The 26,091-nt window shown below is 40.1% G+C and overlaps 1 protein-coding gene across 1 annotated transcript in view; it reads left to right on the top strand.

The window, feature by feature from the left end:
- Window positions 1-9,482: 9,482 nt before the first annotated feature.
- The window catches only part of mapkapk2a (MAPK activated protein kinase 2a), a 40,821-nt gene continuing 24,212 nt past the window's right edge, over window positions 9,483-26,091 (top strand). The window contains exon 1 of the mRNA XM_031323066.2: window positions 9,483-10,237. Within this exon, the coding sequence (XP_031178926.1) occupies window positions 9,998-10,237 (240 nt within the window). The 5' untranslated portion in view covers window positions 9,483-9,997. The remainder of the gene's footprint in view (window positions 10,238-26,091) is intronic.

Raw genomic sequence — 26,091 nt, 5'->3', positions numbered from 1 at the left:
ATTTTGAAGGGGGTGTTATGTGTCCAACTATTCCTCGCCAGGCACAGTAAATTAATGGAGTTCCCGCTGCTTATCTGACAAGCAGTTCTGATGGAGTATCACTGGCCCATAACTTTCCGTCAGAAAGCGAATAATTACCCAAAATGACAGACTTTTGCTTTAACACCCATTGTTGCCCCACAGATGCCTGGAAACCTGTGTAAACATATCAGAAGGGTGAACATTTGCTTATGGTTGCATGGTTCACACAGTCAAGGTCAGAGTGAAGACTTAGACACAAACACACATAAGACAGACAAATACAAAACAAAACAAAGTGTGAGGCCTACCTAATTGAATAGGGGTAGTCCATCCTCTGAGTGCATTAATTCCCAAGTTCAAGAGTTCAGGGCTTAATGTTATAAATCCAGTCAGTTAGTAAAATGTACACTGGAAATGTGAGGCAGGCAGTACGGTATTTTGCATATAGGCCTACTGTACTGACATTATAGACAGAGGGTACATAATTATGTCTTTATGTTGCTTATGTGAAAAAGGCACAAGTTCACATCTTATAGATAAACAGGTGTGTGTGTGGTGCACATCCACGTGGCTCATATGTCTGTATGTCAGGAGTAGGACAGCTAGTTGGCATGAGGCGTGACAGGACATGATATTGGCTGAGGGGAATACATGTTTGAGGAGTGAGCTCCAGGAATGGACATCTACACCAGTAGGGCATGCTGGTCTATGGGTCATACAACCGTACAAGGGCATAGTAGAGGCAGAGGACCATCATACCAGTCTTGCACATGCACACATATCTATGTGGGCGTGTGCTTGGGAGGAGTAACAGGGTGGTAGTGCCAGCTGGGCAGTTTAAAAATAGTGCAGAGGGGAGCATTGCAACTTCACGGGACTCTAGGAACACATGACCCCCAGTCCGATAGTAATTCACAGCGGATTTCTCTCAGCTTTGTGATGATTGACGAGACAAGAGAGGATGATGATTAAACTGATTTGTCTTAAAGGGCTGTATCTGAGCTGTCTGTTTTTAATCATGGGAGGCTAGTAGAAGCAAACTGAGTGTGCTGTTAGGGGCAATGTTACAGGTATGTCAGGCTGTTAAAGGTGACACAGGGACGGTAAACTGAGGAGTATTGAGTCTGTGGGGAATCGGGGCGAGCAGACATGCAAGGACAGGGCTGAGTGTAGGGGGTGAAACGTGATGGGGCTCAGACTGACAGGATTAAAGAGCACTTGACTGACTTCAGAACAGAGGGAAAAGATGAAGAACCGAGGAGGAGGATGCAGGAACAGCTGATCATTAAAGAAGGACCATCACACTATACATCCCCACAATACATACACACTCATGCAGATATATTAATACGTGCACACTTAGTGTGCACACATACAATATACACAAACATAAACTATGGTAGTGATTTAAATTGGAGGATAATCTCATGCGCAAAGTGGCTCTTTCACCTCACGTAATCTCAGTTTGGATTAAGATGGATTATTGGATTACACAGGCCTCGCAATAGGGGGGGACAGGCAGACAGAGAGAAAAAGATGGAAAACTGAAGCTGGAAAAATATAGGAAGAGTGAATTAAATTTAAATATTGTATTATATTATTATAAAAGCATTTGACAGTGTAATCAAACTTCATGACATCTTTATGAGAAGTCCAAATTGTTTCACTTAACTTGAGGTCAAGTAAAATATCCATGACACAATTATAATGGTGTCATGACAGCCAATGCAAAAACCAACCACTTTTGACAGTTTAATGTAATGTTAACACATAAGTTAAATAGTTTCTTTAACTTTGATAATTAGGCCTGCTATGACATATTTATGGCAGGTAATATTGTCTTGCTTCATGTCAAGTTGTCATAACACAAACATCTCAAACGACGCTAACTTTGCATTAAAAGTGTCATAATGTACCGAATGACACGTAGTCATAACATTCATAAAGACTTGTTCATGTTCATGATATGTGTCAGTGTCATGCCATGGTTATGACAGTGTCATGTCAGTCTTATGCACACCCCATTCAAGTAAAGTGTTACCTATCCTGGATCGGAGAGAAAAAAAAACTATCTGGGTTGTTCTTTCAAACCAATCACAATCGTTTTGGGCGGCGCTGTTCCGGATACAGCGATGGTGCCTCTGCAAAATAGTCTCGGTGGAACATTTGCACACCACAGAAGAAAACGCCACAGAATACATTAAATTAAGTTAACTGTTCACACTATATAGTAACGTGAGCTATTTAAATTAGCTGGACCAGTGTATTGCCGTGTGTTCATAGCAATCCCCACCAATCAGTCCCAAAACACCCCAGTACTTTGTAAGATAGTAAATGCAGTAAACATATTCTTTGTAAATATTTACAATCAAAAATTAAGCAGGCCTTCATTATTGCACAATTCCAATTTTCTTAAAAACTTGCCATTTTTTTGCGTGTAGCTTGCTAGCTCAAAGGTCGTTTCCTGTAGCGAAGGGATTTTGACAATGGCAACAAACACACAGAGCTTATCTGTGAGTTATCTGAGGTTCTGTATATATACTTCCGCTGATCCAGACTAAAGCCAAGCTAACCGACTGCTGGCTGTAGTCATAAAAGTAGTCTCAGCAAGAAAGTGACATTAAGGAAATTGATCAGCAATGAAGGATGGGACAGAGAGGAGAGGGAACAGACAGCCATGACGGACTGAGAGCCAAGTTCTAGCATTAGCTCCATAGCATGGACTTGACTAGTGGAGTAGGGGGAGAGCTGTGTTCCCATTGAAACACACAGACAGACAAAGTGGAGATGAAATTAGGGCATTCTTTATAGCTGAGTAGGGCAGTTGAGCTGGCAACAGAAGTAGGCTAAATAATCGTCCATTTCATTAAACGGTCTCTTGTTTATTTGGGGGCAAGAGGCGGAACAGGAATGTCCATGTGACTAAAACGTGCTAATACATTGTTGTCCCACTAACCTTGAAAAGAAACAAATAATGAACTTGTAGCGGGGTCACTTCTCATGTTTCTAGTCTTTTTACTCAATTTTTTTTTACTTCATTTTCAAATCTTTCTTTGATTTTGCATCACTTGCACATTCCCTTCTCTTTGATTCTCTTTCGGTAACCCAAAACCTTTCCTCTGTCTCCTCAGCTCCACAGCAGGCCTGGGGTCAGTTTGAAAAGGCCAGCACACGCAATCCCTGAGAGCCCTCATTCCTCTGCAGGGACATATGTTGTTCAGGCTCTGTTCATAGATGAAAAGGGGATTCCAGTGGGGGTCACATGCTCCCTGCAGGGCTATAGAGGAGGCCGTCCATTTCATGGATGACAAGCCATACATGGTTTCCTTTGTGTGGGATGCATGTGCAGATTTCTATTGCATTGTGCAGCTCTTCTGTTAAAGGCAACCTGTGCACAACGTGTGCCTTTTCATGTTTGGTTTCACATGTACAGGTATTTATGTGTGTGTGTGTGTGTGTGTGTGTGTGTGTGTGTGTGTGTGTGTGTGTGTGTGTGTGAGAGAGAGAGAGAGAGAGAGACAGAGAGAGAAAAGATGAATGAATGTTTGTTCTTGGTCTTCAAGGCTTTTAAGTGAAATGCACTAGCAGGCAAAAGTGTTCCATGAGCATAATGTGAATGAAACATTATTATTGAAGTTATACTTAAATATATATGAGCTATATTAATAAATTATAATCAATAGACTCTCACATACACACACACACACACACACACACACACACACACCTCTGCAGGCCGTGGTCCACTTCCACCTCCAGAGGCCTGTGTTGCACAGCTGAGATTGGAAGTGACTTTGGACACTCTGTATTGGTCCATCACAAGACTGGTTTGCCTTGAAGCTGATAACGTCCGTGACTCGTCAGTGGAATTTTTTACGACCTTGTGTATGTGTGTGAAAATGAGAGAGGGAGGATAGAAGAAGATGAGTCTTAGTCAGCCTCTGCCCTTAAGAGCTGAAGTCCCTGAAGAACTGTACATCCGTCTCCATCGCAACCAGAACTGGGAAACCACCTCTCCTATCCTCAGAGGGGTTTAATCATGCTTCACTGAGGTGAACCAGGCCGGGAACGAATCCTGACATAAATAGACCAACAAGTAAACAGGCTGACAGACACACACACTGACTGATGGACAAAGTTTCTAGTTTCTAGTTCTAGTTCCTGAAGTCCCTTAAGGCTCAGTTAAGACAGGCCATGTGTAAACAAATGGTTTGCAGTGGTTGAAAGATGCAGATAAAACAGGGTTAAAATGAGATCATGTGTAAATGTGGGTTCTTAGTGCTCTACATAGCAATTACAGAGAGATGGAGACACAAAGAGAAAAGAGTGAGTGATAGATCACACAAGGCGATGATCATACATTGGGTGTGTGTGTGTGTGTGTGTGTGTGTGTGTGTGTGTCTGCGTGCATCAGAGGGGTGAGCAGGTTCAACAGGTCCCATGTTGGGAGGCTTGCGAGTGTTCAGGTGCTAGAATCCTATATCGGAGCCAGTGCTGACCATGGATCTATATCAAGAGCCGGCTAGGGTTTCAGCTCCAGGGGGTGATGGAGGATTATTCTGACAAAGACGGGTTCTGGCCAGCCTGAAATAACTGATCCAAACTTGCTCTGACTTTCGCACACTAATGAAGAACAGAGGGAGGAGAGGGAAAGACGAAGGGAGATGCACCTCTTGCCCCTGAAATTTCCTTCCTGTCAGGAAGTTAAAAGAAGTGCTGTGAAACAGGAGAGTGTGTCAAGGGAGCATTCTGGGAAGCAGTGGAAAAAAGGCAAATGCCAGCACGTCAGATTCTACAGTGCCGGGCACGGACCTTGCATTCCTGATCCTTGTACACCAAGGCAAACTTTGGGACATTAATGCATAACCCATCAGTTATGGACAGAAATATTTTATGTACAGGGTGATGTGAGCATTGTGGTCTCTTTGACAATGAAAACAGAGAAAAATGGTTGGAGCCATGACGCTTTCCCCAGGGAGGACACTGTAATGAACAGATCGTCCTTAGTGTCTGGGGAACAGCTATAAGTGAACCTGCAGCTATGCAAAGTAACTGTAACTCTGTAGCTTGTGTTAATTCATCAGCACAAAGCTGTCAAAGCTCAGGCAACAGTTTCTAATTTCAGACCCCTCTCTTACATAGCCTGTGTGTGTGTTTGTGTGTGTGTGTGTCTAGGTGAATATTATGTGTACGTGTGTGTACTTGTGCATAGGTGTTTTAAAAGGTGTACTCTGTGTGTATGAGGACATGTGATGTGCTTCTCTTACATAACTGAGAATGATAACAATGAAGTGTATCCAAGTGGAGAGTACGCAAAAGGACAGTATCACTTTACTATAGGTTGGGAAGTTAGGAATCTTCAGTGTTGGGAGTAACGCGTTACAAAAGTAACGCAATTACAGTAATGTATTCCTTTTTGCTGTAACGCAGTAATATAACGCATTACTAATTAAATTTCGGTAATATTATACTCGTTACAATCTCAGTAACGCGAGTTACAACGCATTTTAACGCAACATTTAGTGGTGCATTGGTTTCTTTAAGAATTCACCAACACCGCGACACATTTCTTCACAGGAAAAGAAAAAAGCCGTATTATTTTCCTGTCGCTGTATTCGATGGTTGAGATGATACATTTGCGAGATGGATATTATTTTCAGGAGTTATTACGCTGCGTTGAAGTGAGCTGTCCTGTTTCTGTTCCCGTGGTCAGAACCAGAGACGGTACGGACAGCATATGTCCCAACAGGTGACGGTACGTCAGCGGTTGACAGATATAAACATGTCGGGAATTAATGTTGAGGCTTGCTACACGTAAATATCATTGCATTTTTATCAGCCGTGGAGAGTAACTATGCCTGTAGTGGAATGGCTTCGAAAGACGACCAAAAACGCTTGTCTTTTACTGTGACCATTTACTGTTCAATATGTTGCAGTTTTACAAACAAGAAAGTGAACAATTTGAGCTTGACGGACATGTTGCATCTCAGTAAGCTAGCAAGAGTAGGCTACACAACAGACAACTTCCGTGTAGCTTACTTCAAAATAAAAGCACTTCCTGTGACGGTTCGCAGTAAAACTAAATTACTGTTAAATAAGGTTGTGTAGGCTACCTTTTCACAAATCAGCTGTAAATCAAGTACTGTAAATAATGTTAATAGTGAGTTTTAATCACACTATAATTGAACATTTCCTTTAGAGTGTTTTAACCTAAACAACATGAATTTCTTATTGAAGTGCTATAAACAAACATTTTACAACAATGCCGTACTTTTAATTGAGTATTTTCATTTTCTCCTACTTGCCTATTATACGTTTTACTTATCTATTTTGTATAGCTTTAGTTACTTTGCATATTTATATTAATTATACAAAATATGAATAATCTATGATGTATTAAAGTGGATAAAGAGGAGACTTTATTGATCCGGTGGTGAAATTCACAAGCTAGCTGCCAAATCAAACTTCCCCTGTTATTTTGGTGAAAGTAACTCAAAAGTAATGCAAAAGTAGTGTAACGCATTACAATTCAGAGACAGTAATATTGTAATATAACTAATTACTCTCAAATGACAGTAACTAGTAATCTATAATGTATTACATTTTGGAAGTAACTTGCCCAACACTGGGAATCTTATACAATATCCTTATAGTACATTATTTCATCAAATACATACTTAAATAATTTATTATCCTTAAGAATGCAGGTACCCTTAAATCATTAGTTGAAAAATTGGGGATTACTTGTTGGATTACAGGTGTAACAATATGTTTGTTGAAGATATTTCAAATTTACAGATAGTTATCAGATCAAGTTATGTGCAGATTTGGTGTACATAATGGATATTATTTACATAGAAGAAGCAAGCTCTGCAGTGTTATAGACAAACCGTATCAAAGACATCTTTGTACAGACCAAATTATTTGTCTTTCTAGCCGCCAAGCAACATGCAGTATTTTAGGAATAGTTTTTTTTTTGTTGTCTCTCAGACCCTAAAATTCAGCAAGTTGTAGCTTAAGTGCAGTTTTTGATCTAAATGGGAAACACTTGTTGACAGTCCATTCAGCAATCATACATAACATTTTTGAAGTAAAATGTTATGAAAGGAGCACTCCAGTGATTTAACACATCAAACAGTTTATTTGTCATGGGAAGTCATCTGATAAAAACAGTTGTAGCTTTCTAAAGTCTGAGTCTCGGTTCGGGTTTATAGACGGGTTGCATTGTGTCAATTTTAGGATCCAGTGTTTTTGGAGTTTGACTACATACAGACACTAAAAGTCAGAATATCTTCCCCTTTGCTGCCTATGGGAACTTTGTGGAAGTGCAGTACTAATTTGCTAGAGTACTTCTTCAAAATTAAAATAATAGCAAGATTAGATTTCACTTACATATATATACATTAGCCTCTCTTTATTTGGCAGGAAATAACTGTCATTGCTACATCAATGTCCCGGGTCTCATTAACAGATAAGACAAATATTATAATACTTAATTTGGGTGAAGTCGCAGGCAATCGCTGGTGCCTGTCTCTTTGACAGTGGTTTGGATTTCCAATTAATTTAATGTATACTTTATAAATCCCGCAAGGGGAAATTACAATGTTTTCACTCTGTTGTTATTACACATATTACACAGAGGCCTGAATTACACACACATGCTCAGTACCTATACATGCACTAATGGAGAGATGTCAGAGTGAGGGAGCTGCCCATGGAAAGGCGCACCGAGCAGTTGGGGGTTTGGTGCCTTGCTCAAGAGAACCTTGGCAGTGCCCAGGAGGTGAACTGGCACCTCTCCAGCTACCAGTCCACCCCCATACTTTGGTCTGTATGGGGACTTGAACCAGCAACCCTCTGGTTCCCAACTCCCTACTGACTGAGCTACTGCACTATGTATTAAAAGTGTTCTAATAATAATCTACAGAGGTGAACATAAATGTTAGATTCACATATTAAACTTATTTGAGCAATATTCCTTTTTGTTTGATGGCATTTTAAAAACTTTTCAACATTAAATTTAACAAGATCTGGCAGTCAAGAAGAAGTGGGAGTAGAGTGAAGTGTGTTCCCAGGTGGAATGGGAGTTAGTATGTCATGGCCCCTCCATCCTATTTATACATTGCATTACACAGGACTATAGTGTGGAAGCACAGGATGGCCCGAGACAATGTCATGACACATCTTTGTTCTGTGAATTCAGTTAACATTTTCTTGTTCTCTTAATGGTGTCATTTGTAATAATAATGTAGCTGATTGTCCTTTCAGAAAGCCAATGTGATTAAGGACAACCATATACAGATAAACAGAGGTTAGCCAAGGGCATCGCATCATGTGTGGCAAACACTATTCATCTGCTTCATGCAGGTTTGAAAACACTTTCATTGCAAATAATAAGTTTAGCTCTGCTATCATTCAAGGCAAGATTTGTGGTTCTAATAAAACCTTTGATTGGTCTGCCATCTAGTGGTTCCACGAAGTGCTGCATTTAAGTTCCAGATGGACCATAGCCAAAGAGTCAAAGAAATACACTTAGAAGCAGAGAAAGCGTAGAAACTGAAACCAGAGTAAACAACACAGATCATTAGATTGGGGGGATTGATATGAAATAAGAAATGTACAAGTAAAACAGTATAAAATAACTGTGATTACTGCGACACGGGATGATTCTATGGTTAAAATGATAGCCTACTTTGTATAATTTAGCTCTGATAGCCCTCCTACAAAAGCTAATCTAAAGATAAACAGATAGAAAATAAGGTAATTGGATGTTCTTGGAGTGAGGGTATTTTTTCACTGTCAGTGGATCAATTTTATGCTAGATAATTCAATCGGTTGGTTTTGTGTCCAAACAATTAAGCTAAATGTTGTTTCCCATTAACCCTTTAACAAAGTTAACTGCTAAATGAAAAAAGACACTACCATTGTCAAATAACAATGCAATATTGCTTATCTTTTGTTTTTGTAGATATTTAGAGTATTCACATTTGCCAACAGATTTAATTCATTTCAGATTTCATTTCAATGCTGGCTTGAATACAGATTGATGACAGTGCTTAGAGTTTGTTAAATAGGACAATGTTAAAGCCATTAAGGCTTTCCATCAGAGGCAACAATTGGTGTTAAAGTGGCATGATTGAATTAACACATTTACTAAAGGTCAGGGCCTAAGCTACTCATTTCACGTCTTTGTTGTTTTCCAATTTGGGTGGCATTTTAGAATACTTTTAGGCCAACAAATAAATATACAAGAGATTTTATTTGTGACAGTGTGGAAAGGGATTTGAAACAAAGAATATATATATATATATATATATATATATATATAACTAGGCTACCTCTGTCCTGTGTCCTTTAAAGTTTGTGCTTCATTCATGGTTCCTATCCGTTATATAAAAGTTGCTTCCTCTGTCGTACTTCTCCTTTAAGCGCCGAAAAAAACCCGGCCATGACGTCAGTAGTAAAACCTGCTCCGGCTGGGTGTCTGTCTGAGAGTGAAGTGTGTTTGGCGTGCTAGCTAGGTGTCGGAGTTTTTACCCGTGTTGTTTGTCTTTTGTTGAGTGTTATTGTCGTTTTTTTAAACTCCACTCGCCAGCTTTTGCGTTACTTATTTAGAAACCCAGTACTGTAGTCGATTTATGCGATGTTTTAGAAAAGTTCCCGAAGTACTCTTTGAGGTACCGGTGGACGGCGGACACCACCGGAGATGGATAAGCTAACCGATAGCTGAGTTGTTAGCCGAGAATCACAGCTCAAGAATAGGATTAGACTAGCATGCTAACAGCTAGCTAATTTAGCTTTGCTAACCTGTAACGTCAGAACTACTGCCGGTTATTTCTCGGGCCTGGCTGCTTCCCCGTGAATAGTTCGTCAGAGGCCAGCTAACCCAGGAAGACGACTCGGTCTTCATTTAAAGGAAAAAGACATAAGTGTTGTTGAGAGGTGGCTGTTGTTCGTCTCTCAGCCCAAACCAAGCATGCTGTCCAACACACATAACCAGCCACTGTTTCCCAACCCGGCGGGGCAGCAGAACCCGGGCGGGCAGCAGAATACTACGGGCCAGTTCCTTCCCTTCCACGCAAGACCCTCCTTACAGATCAAGAAGAATGCCATTACAGATGACTACAAGGTAACCAGCCAGGTGCTGGGGCTGGGCATCAATGGCAAGGTGCTTGAAATCTTCCAGAAGAAGACTGGAGACAAGTATGCGCTGAAGGTAGGTTATATTTAGGAAAGAAACTGTTCCGAAAGCAAGAATGTTGAGTCAGTGTAGACCTGATGCATAGCCATGAGATCAGGATACCCTATTTTCAAGTAGAGTACTTCTACTTGAAGTTTTGTGGCCAACTGTGGGTTTAGTCCAAACTATCTCAACTCAGGCTACACTCCTTTTGAGGATCACACAATATTAGTAAAATAAAAAGACCTGGAAATCTCATTTGACTAATCGATAAGTGGATGGACTGAGAAGTAATCATTAACAGTTTAATAGATGAAAATGCCCCCCAAAAGTCACTGTTTAAGGGTTCTTTAATGTGAATATTTGTCAGTTTTCCTAGTCTGAATACATTTTGGGTTGTTGGTCGCACAAAACGAGCAAACTGAAGACATCACCTGCAGCTCTTGGAAAATGTGATTGGCATTTTCTGACATTTTATAGACTGATTAACGGAGTAAATAATTATTTGCAGATAAAGAGTTTTTGTGATAATGTATTGCCCTGTGAGTGTCATGATAGTATGGGTCTACTACACACACCTTTTTAGTTTCTTTGATCACTGGCCATGATTACTTTACCAAAAAAATCAACCAGATGTTTGCTGATCAGCTATTAGCAGGTGATTTAAACACCTGAAATAGGATAAAGGGGTTTGTCATATTTGAAGTTTAGACAAATATACTTGATTATTTTATATGCACCAATGTATTCATTTATGACAGAAATGCCCCCATCTCAGCTGTGACGTGTTTGGATTTTAATGATTCGGATTCAGATTAGATTAGGGAGGGGCGAGCTTTCTCTGTTTTGTTTGGTATTTACTTGGAACGTCAACAGAAGTGACATCATGCAGGAACTCATAGTGCACCTTTAAAGCTATAGTGCGCAACTATTAATGGACGTCGGTTACATTGAAGTCATTGCCAAATGAGTTGATACATAGCTATCAGCTAAACAAAACTCTTGTTTACTTTATTCATGAAATGGCAGTCAATATAAACAACGTACGAGTTAAAACTAGGGTTGGGTACCGAAACCCTGGTGCCAATATGGCACTGATTCCTAAACGACCAGATCTACCAGATCTAGCTAGTAGCTGGCTTAACACGGTTAAAATGCTGACAGCTAAACGGTCCAACGTGTGGCTAAATTTTACCGGAAAGGATTCCAGCACCTGGACATACAACAGTCTGCATCTAAAGACACAGAGTAGCCTAGCTGCACCATGGCCACTGTCGGGAGTTGTTAAAGAAACAACAGCGACGGGACTTAAGGTGCGTTCAAGTGCAACTCGTAAGCTTATGGTGCATTCAAAGTTATTGTAAAATACCTTTCTGCCATCTAGTGTTTCTTCTTTTTGTATAACAGCAATTGACTGGTGAAAGAAGTTGTTATAAGTTATTGTTACAACATTTTAAATAAATCATTTAAATTTGACCTTATTTGGCCTTAGCAATAAACAAGCCGCTATTTAATGTCACAGACTGTGGTTTTTTGGTTAGGGCACCGTTGGGCACCAGCGCCGTTTTTAAAAGTATTGTTTTAGTACCGGTAACGGAAAAAAACGAAACAATACCCAACTCTAGTTAAAATGCAAAAGAATATTTACTGCGTCTTGGAAAAAACATACCACTGGGTTGAGAATGAGGATCGTTAATGTGTGTGTAGCGAGTTTGTGCGAGTGAGAGGCAGCGGCTGCACTGACAACAACTGTTTTTTTACGGGTACCTGGTTCTTGGCATTTTGAAATCGGTTCCTATAGAACCAGGTTTTCCCAACCCTAGATGTGCTGCCCCTTATCACATGCGTCAAAATGTTGTGAACAGTGGAGTCCAGAGCATGTAGCTGGACAGGCTATGTGATGTTGACACTGTTTCGCAACCTGCTCAATTGTAATTGTTTTGCGTATCATCCGCCACTTAGTGTGATAAGATAACACTGATAAGGAAATATTGGTTGTTAGTTTCAGCCCTCAGTACTACTGATTTAAATTTAGATACTTGAATGTGTCCTGTAAATTAGAAAAAGCTTAGAGCGGGTTGTAAAGTGACATTACAGTGTCAGGAATTGCAACTAGAAACTTTCTGTATCGGTCAATGATTGATAAAGGACAAACGTCATAACAGCTATCCACACACTGGTGACCGAAACACGACCCAGTGAAGCCACTTATTGCTGTAAGCCAGTTTAGTTATTTCTATATTATTATAGAAGGGATCATAGTATAAAGTTTGTTAAAATAGGCACTGCACTAAATCTTCCCCAAGTGAATCACAACCTGGGAACATCCTGTGTGGTGGTTCAAACTGAAATCCAGCCTAAATAACCGTGTCACCACTTGTTGCACTCGAGCGTGTCTATTAAACATGAACACACACGCTCAAATGCAAACCTGTTTGATGTTGTGATGTTTTTTATATTGGTAAGCCATGTATAATTGGTATTAAACATAGAAAGTCAACATTACATTAGTCTATATCAAGTAAGCCAGTGAGCCATCACTACAAAAAAATGATAGTGGTATCTCTTGCTGCTTACCTACTGTAAATTATGAATGTATTTTAAAGTGACGTGACTAATTCATCGTTCAGAGTGACCACATCACATGATCAAACCCGAGTCAGGAGCCATTCTGAATGGGTCAACGCAGGCCATGACCCTCCTCTCAACCTAGATTGGGTGTGGATTTGACGCTACCTGGCTATGGTGATAATTGAAGAATACCAAAATTTAAATGTAATTTTACTGACTCGCTGAAAAGAGGAGAGAGAGAAAAAAGGATTCATAGTGTGCACTTGGGCGATCAAGCGAGAGAGTATGCATATGGCCATAAGGAGGCTCAATTTAACTTTTATCAAATTAATAGTCAATGCATTTCAATGTAGTTGTCTAGTTTATCAAATATCAAACTACACTGCAGACTCGACAGTGTCTGCTAACAGTGACAACCAGAGTCACAGCTGACTCACATGAAATGCAAATGCAGGTTGAATATGTCTGTAGTAGAATATTGCTTACATTGTTGTATTAGGCATTTTCACTCCATTTGAAATTGCAGATTTTTTTTTTGTTTGGATAAATTAATATTATGTAAGAACTTTTATTAAATGTAGCCTATTCCTTAAAATGAAACATTGGGTGATGTAATTATTTTATGGTAGAAAAATATTTTTAATTATTACAGTACACTCTTAATATTTACAATTATTAAATCCCAAAATTGAATTAAAACGCATGTACAGAGTTTCAATGGCATGATTTCCTCAATCGGGTCGCTGCTTGGTAAACTGTGATACAGATCACAAAGGCACTGAGTTCAGGGATTCAGGGATACTTGTAAGAAGAGGAAGTTGCATTAATTAGTGGGAATGCTGTTCAGCAGCATTCCCACTTTATCCTGTTCTTTCTTTTTCTTATTCCCTCTTCCGTACGTTTTTTGGCTCTCTGTAACTTCTGCATACATTCAGCTATTAAAACCATTCAACTTTTAAAATGTTCAGCACTTTCAGCTAATGATGGGACTTCAACTTTTTTTCTACTATTAATACTTTTTAAAATATTAAGCTTTTTATGACTGTTCTTTTAACATTGAAGTCAATGAGAGCATGCTTCAAATCCTTCAAATCTTCTTCCGCTCCCAAAATTTTCAGCCCCTCCATACTTTCACCTAGAGACGCCAAACAAACTTTAAAATGTTCACAAAAACTTCAGGTATTAGGCTATATCTTTTCAGTTTGATATCTTTTACAGTTTTTGTGAAAAAGCTGTTTAAGTTTAGTGATCATTTCAGGATTTTTCTGCGTTTCTAGTGAGTGTGTGTGGCGTCTGCCAGAGTGGATGATGTCATCGCTAGAGTGCAGCACCTTAGAAAAAATATCTTTGTCCCCCCTCTATAAATTGCTCTCACGCCCACAATATCTACTTGTCATACACAATTTATACATCAAAACGTAGGTATTTGTCTAGTTTCAGCCAATGTGCTCAGTTTTGCGATATGCCTTATACTTTTGGCTCGACGAGCTTCCAAATGACAAGAGTTCCACATCTCCCTCCATCCACTGCCATATTAAATGTCCTCCACATTTCCCAGCGAAACGCAGAGCGAACCACTTTTTTAAATCGCTGATATGCCCACATTTTTAAGTTTATCAACATAAATTTTACATGAATACGTTCACAAAGGCCTTGTGGTGGTCACGATTACATAATTTCACCGATAGCCCTTATCGTTTTAGCAGTCTGAGGCTTTATTTGAGAGCGTGCTCTGTGTCTTTGAATAGCTCCAGTGTGGCCAGCTGACAGTTTCAGCAGGTGACACGGTCGTTAACCTGATTAAAGATCAAAGAGATCTCATCACAGACTTCAAAGGGTGTTTTCACTGGTCTCTCTGTCTGTCTCTGTTTCTCTCTCTCTGTTTCTCTCTGTCTGTTTCTGTTTCTCCCTGTCTGTCTCTCTCTGTCTCTCTGTCTGTTTATTTCTCTCGGTCTGTCTGTCTCTCTCTGTCGGTCTGTCTCTCTCTGTCTCTCTCTCTCTTTGTCTGTCTGTCTCTCTCTCTCTCTCTCTCTCTCTCTGTCTTTCTCTGTCTGTCTCTGTCTCTCTGTCTCTGTTTCCGTTTCTCTCTGTCTGTCTGTCTCTGTCTGTTTCTGTTTCTCCCTGTCTCTGTCTCTCCTTGTCTGTCCATGTCTCTCTGTTTGTTTCTGTCTGTCTCGGTCTGTCTGTCTGTGTCTGTTTGCCTGTTTCTGTTTCTTGTTTTTATTCCCTCTTCCGTACGTTTTTTGGCTCTCCGTAACTTCTGCATACGTTGAGCTATTAAAACCATTCAACTTTTAAAATGTTCAGCTCTTTCAGCTAATTACGGGACTTCAACTTTTTTCCTACTATTTATACTTTTTTAAATATTAAGCTTTTTAACACTTTTTTCTAACATTGAAGTCAATGAGATCATGCTTCAAATCCTTCAAATTTTCTTCCGCTCCCAAAATTTTCAGCCCCTCCATACTTTCACCTACAGTTCTAAATAAAGAACCTACGGTTCTCTCACACTGTTTCGCACTCATTAGCAGGTGTGGTGATTAATGATCAAAGACAGGCTTTATAAGTGCTAAAGGAACATCCATGATCTCTACAGATGATAGTGTAGTGGATAGGGCACAAGCCTTTTGTGTGGGAGATCCTGGTTCGAATCCCACTGGGGTACATCAGCCAATGTGTCCCTGATCAAGATGTCATTTCACGTTTTCAACTATTCTCACTACTTCAACTTATTCTTACGGATTTAAGCTATTCAACCAGTTTAGCTTTAACAATTCAGCTATTCATGTTTTATTTTGGCTCTCTTTTTCCTCTCCTCTCCTCTCTTCTCTCCTTCTCTCCTTCTCTCTGTACTCTTTTTCCTTTTGTTCAGCCCCATTCTTTTTACCTAATATATTTCACATCTCATATCAGCTAGATTGATGCTTTTTCGTTCTATGCAGTGTCTGATAATAATACAAAGTATTTCTTCTTTCAGCCGTTTTAGGTAATTCATTTCAACTTTCATCTTTGACAGTATTACAGTTCAGCTTCCAGCTTTTCTAACAATGTATTTTAGCTCTTCACTTGGGTAATGCAGTTTAGCTTCCAACTCTAACAATTTTCCTGATTTTTTTTTTTAGCAGTGTAGTGCATTTGAGCTTTAAGATTTTTCGTACTATTTGTTTCATATTTCTGCATTTGTGAGTGATTATCAGTTAGAAAATATACTCAGACCTCACAATGTTCTACGTCTTTTGTCATTATTCAACTTTTGAAGCCAACAGTTCAGTTTAGCATAAGCTCTTAACTTTTTAATGAAATTCATACGTATTAAAACGATTTCCACTTTTTCAACTATTCTCACTACTTCAACTTCTTCTTACTGATTTAAACTATTCAACCAGTTTAGCTTTAGCAATTCAGCTATTCAGCATTCCCACGCATTTTCTGCAGGAAATGCTTTTTCTAGTTTAACTTGTATTTTTGAGTGGTTTTAATACTTGATCTGCATTCTCTCATTTTTGTAAATGCCAGAATTGCTTTGAGCTCTAGTTGACTAGCGAGACTGCTTACCATCATGTTTTGTTGCCAGCCATCGCTACTGCCTCACAGAGTAGAAAAAGGTGACTCAATGTGGGAAAATGTCATGATGTCTCATAGCTACAGGAGGATATTGGGGGGAAAAAATGCATAAGAATGTGGAGTAAATATTTCAGTGTTCTTCTGGACAGATGGCATCAGTGACCTTCCTTAATCATGTCAAAACTGGAAATAGTCTCTATATGTCAGATAACTTTATATGTAAAACACACACACACACACACACACACACACACACACACACACACACACCCCCCCTAGGGATGTAACAGTATGAAAATTTAAGCTCACGGTTATAGTAAAAATTATCACGGTTTTCGGTATTATCGCGGCGTTTTTTTAAAGTGTGTTCAATATGTTCAGAAAGCACGGATAGGCCTACACAAGCTGAAATAGTTTCAAAAAGTCTAACAGTATTGATTATATTGCAAAACCTTTTAACGTTGAAGCCCACGCTTCAGACTTAGTCCTTTTTAGAAGGCTGATAAATGTCCTAAGCGCTGTCATCTCCTCCTTCCGCCATGATTCCAACTTCAAGAAACGCACGTTATAGGCTACGCAGTGCGCCGGCGCGGTAATTGTTATCGTCAACATTTTTATCGCGGTTTTCACACAAACTCACTCACTCACTCTAAAGGCCACTAGTGATGTGATTGTAAAATACTATTATTCCTTGAACACCCTCCAATTACTCTTATAGCTCTTAAAACTTGTTGCACTTCAATGGTGACATGTAATACGCTATAGCTTCATTGACATCTTCTCATGTTGGTGTAAGACAGCTGTAACAAAACTGTAGACTGTAAAAAAAGATTGATGCCTCCACTTAATGACATAATGTCCTTGTTGGTCCCCTCACTGACGTCAGCTGAGTCAGCCCCATCTTATCTACTGTATTCATTAGGTTTGCAGTAGATGGCAGGACCAGGAACCTGCCAGCCTGGCCCAAGGTGACATCGCCTCGTAAAACTTACCTGTCTCTTGAACTAAGTTTTGTGCTGATAGTGCAGCTGAATAATTTGTAACTCAGCCACAGTCTCTCTCCCACAGATACTCACAGAGAAATGCAGATCCTTGTATTATGCATATTATAACCTGTCGCAGAGAATCAATGCCTTTTGACTTTATTGCTTTTGTCAGAGACAAAGCTATGTGCCCTTCTGTGTTGATTGGTCTGCGTCCTGGCAGAGGCACACTCTCAAAGGGTGTAAGGCATCTGCAGGTATCGCCTTACAGTGACTACATTTATATGCACACAAGAAACCAGGGGTCTCATGTATAAACGAAAAGGTTGCATATGCTGGTTTTGTGTTTTTAGCTGAGCTAGACCTGAGAATATCTGGTTAATACAGATCAGAGATGCTGTTTTGCTCTCATTGTACTCTTTGAAGTTAGCTGGGAGTGATGTAATGTAGCGTTTTATGTGGAGTAAGCACTGCGCTGGACTCCGTTTAAAAAGAATAGCCTTTTAAATGCTACTTTGTAGGGGTGTGCAAAAAAATTGATTCAAATTTGAATCAAGATTCAAGCTCTACCGATTCAAAATCGATTCCTAGAATTCCAAAAATCGATTCTTATTTATTTATTTATTTATTTATTTTTTTACACTATTGTCCTGAAATGTCATTACCTCACTATTCCCATAGATTCCGCTGCGTCGAATTCACACTGACGCCTGGGCAATCTTGTCATAATCAGAAGAAGAACGAGTGCAGCGGAAGTAGTTCAGTTGACGCAAACAATGGCAAACCTCACAGAAAGAATTATTCAACCTGCTCCGTCCTCATTGAAGGCGAGAGTTTGGACACATTTCGGCTTTTATAACCTCGAGGGGAAGACGGAACTTGATAGGAATCATGCTATATGCAGGCTTTGCAAAGCGAAAGTTAAGTATTTTGGAAACGCCACTAACTTGAGAACTCACATGGTACAGCATCACCCGGAGACTAACAATAAAGATGTGAATGAACAACAACCTAAAGTACCAGTCAACCAACGCACTCTCTTTCAATGCTCTAAACTCCCACCGTTGCGTCAGAGAGAGTGTTCTCAACTGCCGGAGACATCGTAACTGCACAGCGGAGCATGCTCACTCCAAAACACGTAGACCAGCTTCTGTTTCTGCAAAAGAATGTACAGATTTCAGCCAGTGGTGGACTATGAACTGGTTACGCACGCACGCACGCACGCACGCACGCACGCACGCACGCACGCACGCACGCACACACGCACACACTATACACCTAAATGTGTATCCATTATGTGATTCTGACACATCACAAAAGTTCTGTTGAATGGACTGTAGTTGCCACAGTTCTAAAAAGACAGGCCCTAATTTTAAGAAGTTCAATGTGCCCAGTCAAGTTCACATTTCAACAGTCAACCTGAGGCCTGTACTACGAAGCAAGATTTGGCGTTAACGAGGTAGCTTCAGGTTCAACCCAGGGTTTTCTGTACCACGACGGTGGATCACTTGTTACTGGGTTCAATCGCCGTGGTAACTTATGCTGAACACCTAACCTGGTCGGGAGCAGGTTAAGTTGGAGATTAGAGATCAACTGTGTAAAAGCACCGCCTACTGACCAATCAATACTCGATAGATAACGGCGTCACCGTTCTTTGAAGATCAGGTGGAGCTCGGTGCGCTGAGAGGGAGGGAGAGAGAGAGAGAGAGGGGGGGAGAGAGGTATGCGCTCATGAAAGTTAAAACATTTAGAGACCGACAACCCCGTTAACATTCCCTGATGGGTATTTTTATGAAATATATAGATTTTAATGGGAGGGAATTACATATAGGCTATCGGCATCTTGAGCCGTGTGTTGCCAATGCGCACATCGGTTTGAATTATGTTTTTTTATATATTTTATTTGTTCTCACGATCGCTTCCACTGCCAGGGTTGCAACTGAAATAATAGGCTAAAGCAACGACGTTTATGGAAAGCACAAGCGTAATTATGGTCAGATCTAGTGCCTGACTGATGGGGAAGATATTGATAAGCTTTGTGATTTACGCATTTACAGTGTCGGCTATTTTTTTGCCAGCTTTCCTCTTGTTTTAGGAAGCAGCGACTGTATTGCGTTTTGCCTGCAAAACCTTGTCTGTGTTCTTCATATTTATGTATAATTACAATTTGCTCTACTTTTATACAATATGCGGCTCTGGTAGATGTTTGCGATTGGTCGTGCTGTGCAAACACCGCCTCTTATGTGCGCACGCCGCTGGATTGGGAAACCCTGGGATGATTGAACTAGTTGTTAACCACCGTCGTGACACAGCTTATGCGGGACCGCGGTTGTTAGGGTTGGTGAAGCCGGGTAACTGAAATAAATCCAGGGCATGTTGATCTTGATTTGTAGTACAGGCCTCGGGTAGCTGAAGTACTCCTTAAACCACATTTCGCAGTATTTTTTGTTTGATCTGAGTACAGCACTTTAAAGCTAAATGTGAAAGCTCTTTTTATTTAACAGTTTTATACTTGAATTAAATGTATTTGAAAGCTGGCCAAAGCTTGGCACTTTTGCAGTTTTTAGTTGCAACAGTTTTTATTTTTGTATGAAGACATATAAAGTAATATCAAACTACATTTCATTTGTTGTTTCTTTTCTTTTAAATTGTATGTTTACTGCAATCACATGGGAAAAGTAACTACGTTTACATACTGTGAATCGTGTTTTGAATCGAGAATCGTTTTTGAATCGAAAATCGATATTGAATCGAATTGTGAGCATAAAAATCGGAATCAAATCGTGAGATTTTCTGAATCGTACACCCCTACTACTTTGCTTGTAAGAAAATAACCGTAAGCTAGCTTTAAAAGCAACATATTTTCTTTTAAATAAAAGGACCAACTGCTGGGTTAAAGCAGTCAAATGTGTGTCGTTAAGGTGATGGAATCCTTAACACAATGACTAAAGGTTTTTGCTACATTTTGTGAGTCGTTGAAGTTGCTCTTCCTGAAATTTGGAGAGGTGTGGAAGTCACTGTGGTGAGGTAAAAACACCTGTCAAGGGTTGGCTAAGAAAATAGGAACTGGTAACATTGGCCTGGTCAAATGGAAGCTTGTTCTTGTTTTATAGGGTTTGGATTTCTAAAATTTCCTCTTGGACTACTGTAGAACAGAAAAATCCCGACTTTGTCTTTCTATTGACACCCACCGTCCACACATCATAAATCCTTCTGAATCTAACGTGGACACTATCAGCATGTTTAATTAAAGATTAACACAGAGAGGAAGAGCCAGGCCCATGCTTCAATCATGAGATGGTGAGAAAAAGGAAGGAAAGGGAGGGAGGGAGAGAGGAAGGAAGAGGTTCTCTGGTGGCCTTTTTTGTTATTTCTCTAACTGTACACTAATAAGAGTGGCATCTCTAAGATGTCTTTTGTTGCTAATTGGAAGAGTACCTACTCATTATTTCACTATACCACTGATACTGCTTAATTAATTTATAATAATTTTTTCCCTGTTGTGGAAAATTATATTTTGCCTCAGTAATGTGGTCTTTTTGACTTTACTGGTCATCAACGCTGTTCTCGTAATTACACTCAGATGTTCAGTGAGAAAATGTTCTTAAATCAGTATTTTATTATATAATGCCCTTAACTCATTTCATGTGTTGTGCCATCAGATGTAAAAGCTGGTGGGGGTGATATTTTTTTCAGCTTGCCAAGGTATAAAAATTGACAATATTGGCAATAATAGTGGCAGTTTATATCTTACAAATGCTGTCCTTACGTTTCACTATTAAGGAAATTGTGCGTGCGTGGTGTTGTGTTTTTGTGTGTGTGAATTATAGAGGAATGTGTATTTTATTTTTAGGGGGAGCGGACTATTTATGTGGTAAGTAGTTACAACCCTACAGACTAAGAGGCTAAGCCAAACAAGCCTGTTTATTGACTATAACTTAAAAGCCATGTCTTTTTTCCCTTGTCCAGTAGAGCGCTTATCGGTAGTACATACTCGACTGGCTATAAGTCGGTGATCAGTGAAGGATCTGCATTGTTTGACGTTATGGCAAAGCTATGACAGATCACTTAATGCCATAAGATCTTATTTCTCCCATCAGATTTGTTTGTGAAAATATTTGTTTGACATTTGTCCCAAACAGATTAAGCTGAAGTAAAAGCTCCTTTGGTAAACATGTATCTTGGTGTTGTAAGCTCCTTTGACATAATATGATTTAAAGGATTTATATCGTCAGAGATTGACTGCAGTATCCGGCAACCCCCACGCATTGACCTTGTCTTTCTCTGTTGCCTCATTTTCTGTTGGGGGAAGTGTATTTGAAAGGATGTGGTATTGTAGTTGTGATAGATGGACTCAGAACTCGTTAACCAATTGTATCTGTGATACAGAGTAATTTCCCAGCTGATGCAGCACTCTGTCATACTGAAACAGCACTTATTTATGAATGGTTGTGGATACTTCCTTAGTGGGCTCTCAAGAGACTTAACTTTCTTTTCATATTGTTATGGATGCTGGACTCATTCTCCACCAACTTTTCTTTGTGTATATTTTGTTCTGCTTCGGTCTTATGATCAGTAGCACGTTGTCAGTAAAGTCATGTACCAGTGTGTCAATGATGTCACTTCACATACATTCATTTTTTTTTTGTATTCTTTTTGTGACTGATCTCATGTCCTAAAAAGGAAGTAAAGTGGCTGAATAGTGCTGAATGGTGTTAACGGTAAAGGGAAGTGAAATGTTTTTCTCTTTTCCAGAGTTCATTCATTCAATGTGCTACACATGTTCTCTGTTGCTCTTGTATGAATATTAGCCAAAAGATGTAAAAACACTAATTTGAATCCAAATTTGGTTTTGGTGCATAGAAGAGCAAGCAAGTCCTCACTTTTCAGAAGCTATAACCAGCAGAATGTTGATGTTTTACTTAGGGGTGGGCAATATGGATCAAATCAGATATCGCGATATTCTTGTCCTAATACCTCGATGTCGACATTGTGGCGATATTATAGGGTTGACAATTGGTGCTTTAACAAAATATCTTCACAATGACATTTAAGATAAATAATCATCAGTAATGTGGATATAATGTCAAAAAAAAGTGGGTAAAGGTAAAAATAATAGAAGAGCTACAACAGTCTGGTAGGTTCAGAAAATGACATCACTTTACTGTAATGCAGCCTCTAAAACCAGGAAAAGACAACACTTAAGCCATTTACGGTATTACGATATTCAAAATCAAAGACGATATCTAGTCTCATATCACGATATCGATATAATATTGATATATTGCCCAGCTCTAGTTTTACTTTTATCAATCAAAATTTTAATAAATTGATTATTAGGGCCCGAGCACCGACAACGTCAGTTGGCGAAGGCCCTTTTATTATTATTAATCCTCTGCTTAAGCGTCCTTTATGGTTCTGCTGTTGAGCAAATGCTGTTTGTTGTGGGTATCATAGCAACGTTATCCGGTTTTCCTTGTTGAATGACGGATAGATTACCACCGCCTGCTGGTATGGAGTTATTTCCTCTCACGCAGGCGCAGAATGTACGTGGTACTTGGCCGTCGGCTGTAGTTCCTGCGGTGTGTTCCAGTGCTAATTGTTGGCCAAGACAAGGGCCGACGTGAGGCGCCATAGCTAGTCAAAGTCACCACAGTCGGTCGTCGTCGCCACTAGTCCCTGGTTGTCGGTTTGGTGTGTCAGCGCCTTAGACGTGCACACGCATCCGAACCGGTGAAAATTGTTATATTTTATGAGTCCTGTAATGCTCAAGAGCGCCCCCTTTCCATACAGCCTCGGCAGTGTGTGTCACCTAGATGTATGAAATTTGGTAGGCATAGGTATCATGGCAAGACTTACAAAACGCCTATTGGAGCCATACCCTAAACCCAACCGGAAGTCTGCCATTTTTAATTGAACATGCATTTTTAACCATCGGCAGGTGTTGTACTTTAACAAACTCCTCCTACAGATTTAAGATGATTGACTTTAAAATTGGTCAGCACAATCTAAAGACCTTGCCAAAGCTAAATTTCGAAGCTTTTACTGTGATGTCCAACTGTGTGGGCGTGGCGTTGAATTTTCATATTTCGCCATGAAACAGGAAGCTGTTGTAGCTTGACTTTACATTGTCCAATCTGCCTGAAACTTTACATGCTGGATAAAAGTCCCGGCCTGGAGACATCTACATGCCCATTCAGTCATGGTCATAGCGCCACCTGATGGCAACAGGAAGTCAGCCTTATGTGGCAAACATCATCTGATTTACATACAATTTTCATGGTGTGGTCTACACATGATATACAGCAACATATAATTAGTGTCTGTTCTCTAGCACCACATAGTGGACAGAGGAACTGTTACAGGCAGCCGGCATCCCGCGAGTATCCCCGACAAGCTGGGAGGGGCGATGGCCCCTTCATTGCTGCTTGCAGCTTAAATTTAACCCTTGTGCCGGAGGACAAAACAAGGGTTAATACAGCACCTTAGTGCTTTTTTGTACAGTAATTTGGTCAGCTTAAACTGTGTTTAAATGTGCTCTAGAAGTAAACTTTACTTACTTACTTTACAAGAGATAGGGTTTAGAGAGCAATTCTCAACAAAGTAAACCGAAGTAAATAAGGGTTAAATTGTCATTGATTAATTTCAGTCAGTGTTTCCTCTAGAATTTTGATAATCAAAAAGTACGGGCTTATCTGCTAATGTTAGCTACCGACCGTTACCTTGAAACCATCCAGCAAATAGACGGTACCGTAGGGTGATTTAACGTCACCGCTCATTTTACACACAGTTTAACAACAAAACAAAACGGCGAGTGAACATTACTAGCTACGTTTTTCATGTTGGTTTTGAGCGGTATGCACCCCCACTAACCTGGAAAACGGTTTTAAAACAGTAACGTTAATACAGCGTGTCGGAGGAATACACACAGTCTCCTGTAGAGGGACCGCAGCGTTCGCTAACGTTAGCGTCTTGTCTCATTTGGGGGCCGATAAACTAAAATTCATCAAATTCAGTGTCCACACTGCTATTTTTCAACTATAGCTGTCATATTTCACGGGACCCGCGTGAGCGCGGATTTCATGTCGTAGCTTTCGTCGCAGTTTGTCACTTTGCCTAAGATTGAGTGACAAGTGTACTCGCCCTGTTGTTTATTTGGTTGCCATGACTTTCGCGAGTGATGACGTCCTGTCACTGTTCCAGTTGCTCACCCTAAAGGGGAGAGAGAACGGATGACCGTTCGCTTGAGTTCAGTACAGCAGACGGCTCTGCAGAGTCGTGTAATTATGACTTTATGACGTATCATCAACAGCAGAAGGAGCGGTGTACATAGCGGAAACCCTGTTGTGTGTCTGCTCTATTTCTGATACCGTGGCGGCAGAAATTTTACCGTGGCGGGCCGCGGGTAATATCAACATAGAGGAAACACTGCATGTTGATCACCTAATTGATTTAGTTTGTTTTAACAGTGGTGTCTCTAGATTCTAACAGGGTGGAAAAGACAATGGGACACATTTTAACATTAAAGGAATAGGGAAATAAGCTTGTTTTCTTACCAAGATTTACATGAGACGATCAGTATCACTCTCCAGGGTTTTCCCCAGCTATTTAAAGTGCTTAGCTGCATGTGACGTCATGTGTTCATTTGCATATTAGTGAGGTCATCGCACCATTATTTTGCATTAAGCTTAGTAGTTATCGGTTGCAGCCACAGACTGTAAAAATAAGTCTGGTTGCAACGAGGGAGAGATCACTAAAGCAAAACTTGGAGGGGCACCTTGTTACTGAAATCAGAATAGCTGGTCCACCTTAAAAGTCAGCCCACCTTAAGTTAGTGAGCTTGTGCTAAAAGTTGTTGCTAGCTCCGTGGCTGCTAACCCCTCCAAAAAAAACACTTAGGCGCTGGGCCTGAGCCGTGTGACAGGGAAAACCCTGCTCTCACATCTGTATGGTAAATGTTAAGCTGAGCCAGCTAGTCAGCTTAGCTTAAAGACTGGATGCAGAAGGAAACGGGTAGCCCGTGAAAAGGTAACAGAATCAACATCTCAAACATGTTTAATCAATTTGTAGTTTTATGGGGGTTTATGTGCCATAATGTTGGGGCTGAGACCAATAACTTCCTGAAGTCTTCACTGGTTGCCTGGCAACTGGTTTGTATTGCACTGTTTATTTGCCCAAGTCACACAAGACTTATGATCGGGCCAAATCACCTGCTCAGTGTGAACCTCCTGTCATTTGAAATCGGATAACACACCTGTCTGTTTGTATTATGCAGTAAAGCCAAGTATCATCTGTTGCATCAGGATCAGTGGGGAATTTTACAACACGATGCATAAGGTGTCAGAAGGGAGGAGTTAGTGAAGCCACCTCAAAGGGACAGATAGAGGTATAGGGTGTCAAACATGCCAAATGCCTTTAGTCTGTAGTTTATTTATTTAGCATCACTGCTCAGTTCATACGATACAACTTATTTTCGTAACAATCAAGTACCATAAACTGAGGAGGACATGCTGTTGGATGCTGTCCTCCTCTCCTACATCAATGCCCAACAAATCTATCTCTTTCTCTCCCTGACCCTGTCTTTCACTGGTTGAAGCCTGAAAATATTGTAAACAAATTAATAACATAACTAATTACACTGGTCGGACTGTTCAGCTTTGTTTCAGACTGATACCTCCGGTTCAGGCTGGTTCTCATCCTCAACACGTGCCTTTTTCAGTCGCGGAAAATACTTTTCAATACTCATCTAGATTGAAGCAGCAAACATTCAGT

Source organism: Sander lucioperca, chromosome 6, assembly GCF_008315115.2.
Source record: "Sander lucioperca isolate FBNREF2018 chromosome 6, SLUC_FBN_1.2, whole genome shotgun sequence".
Classification (NCBI taxonomy): domain Eukaryota; kingdom Metazoa; phylum Chordata; class Actinopteri; order Perciformes; family Percidae; genus Sander; species Sander lucioperca.
This window is presented reverse-complemented; position numbering and strand designations above follow the sequence as displayed.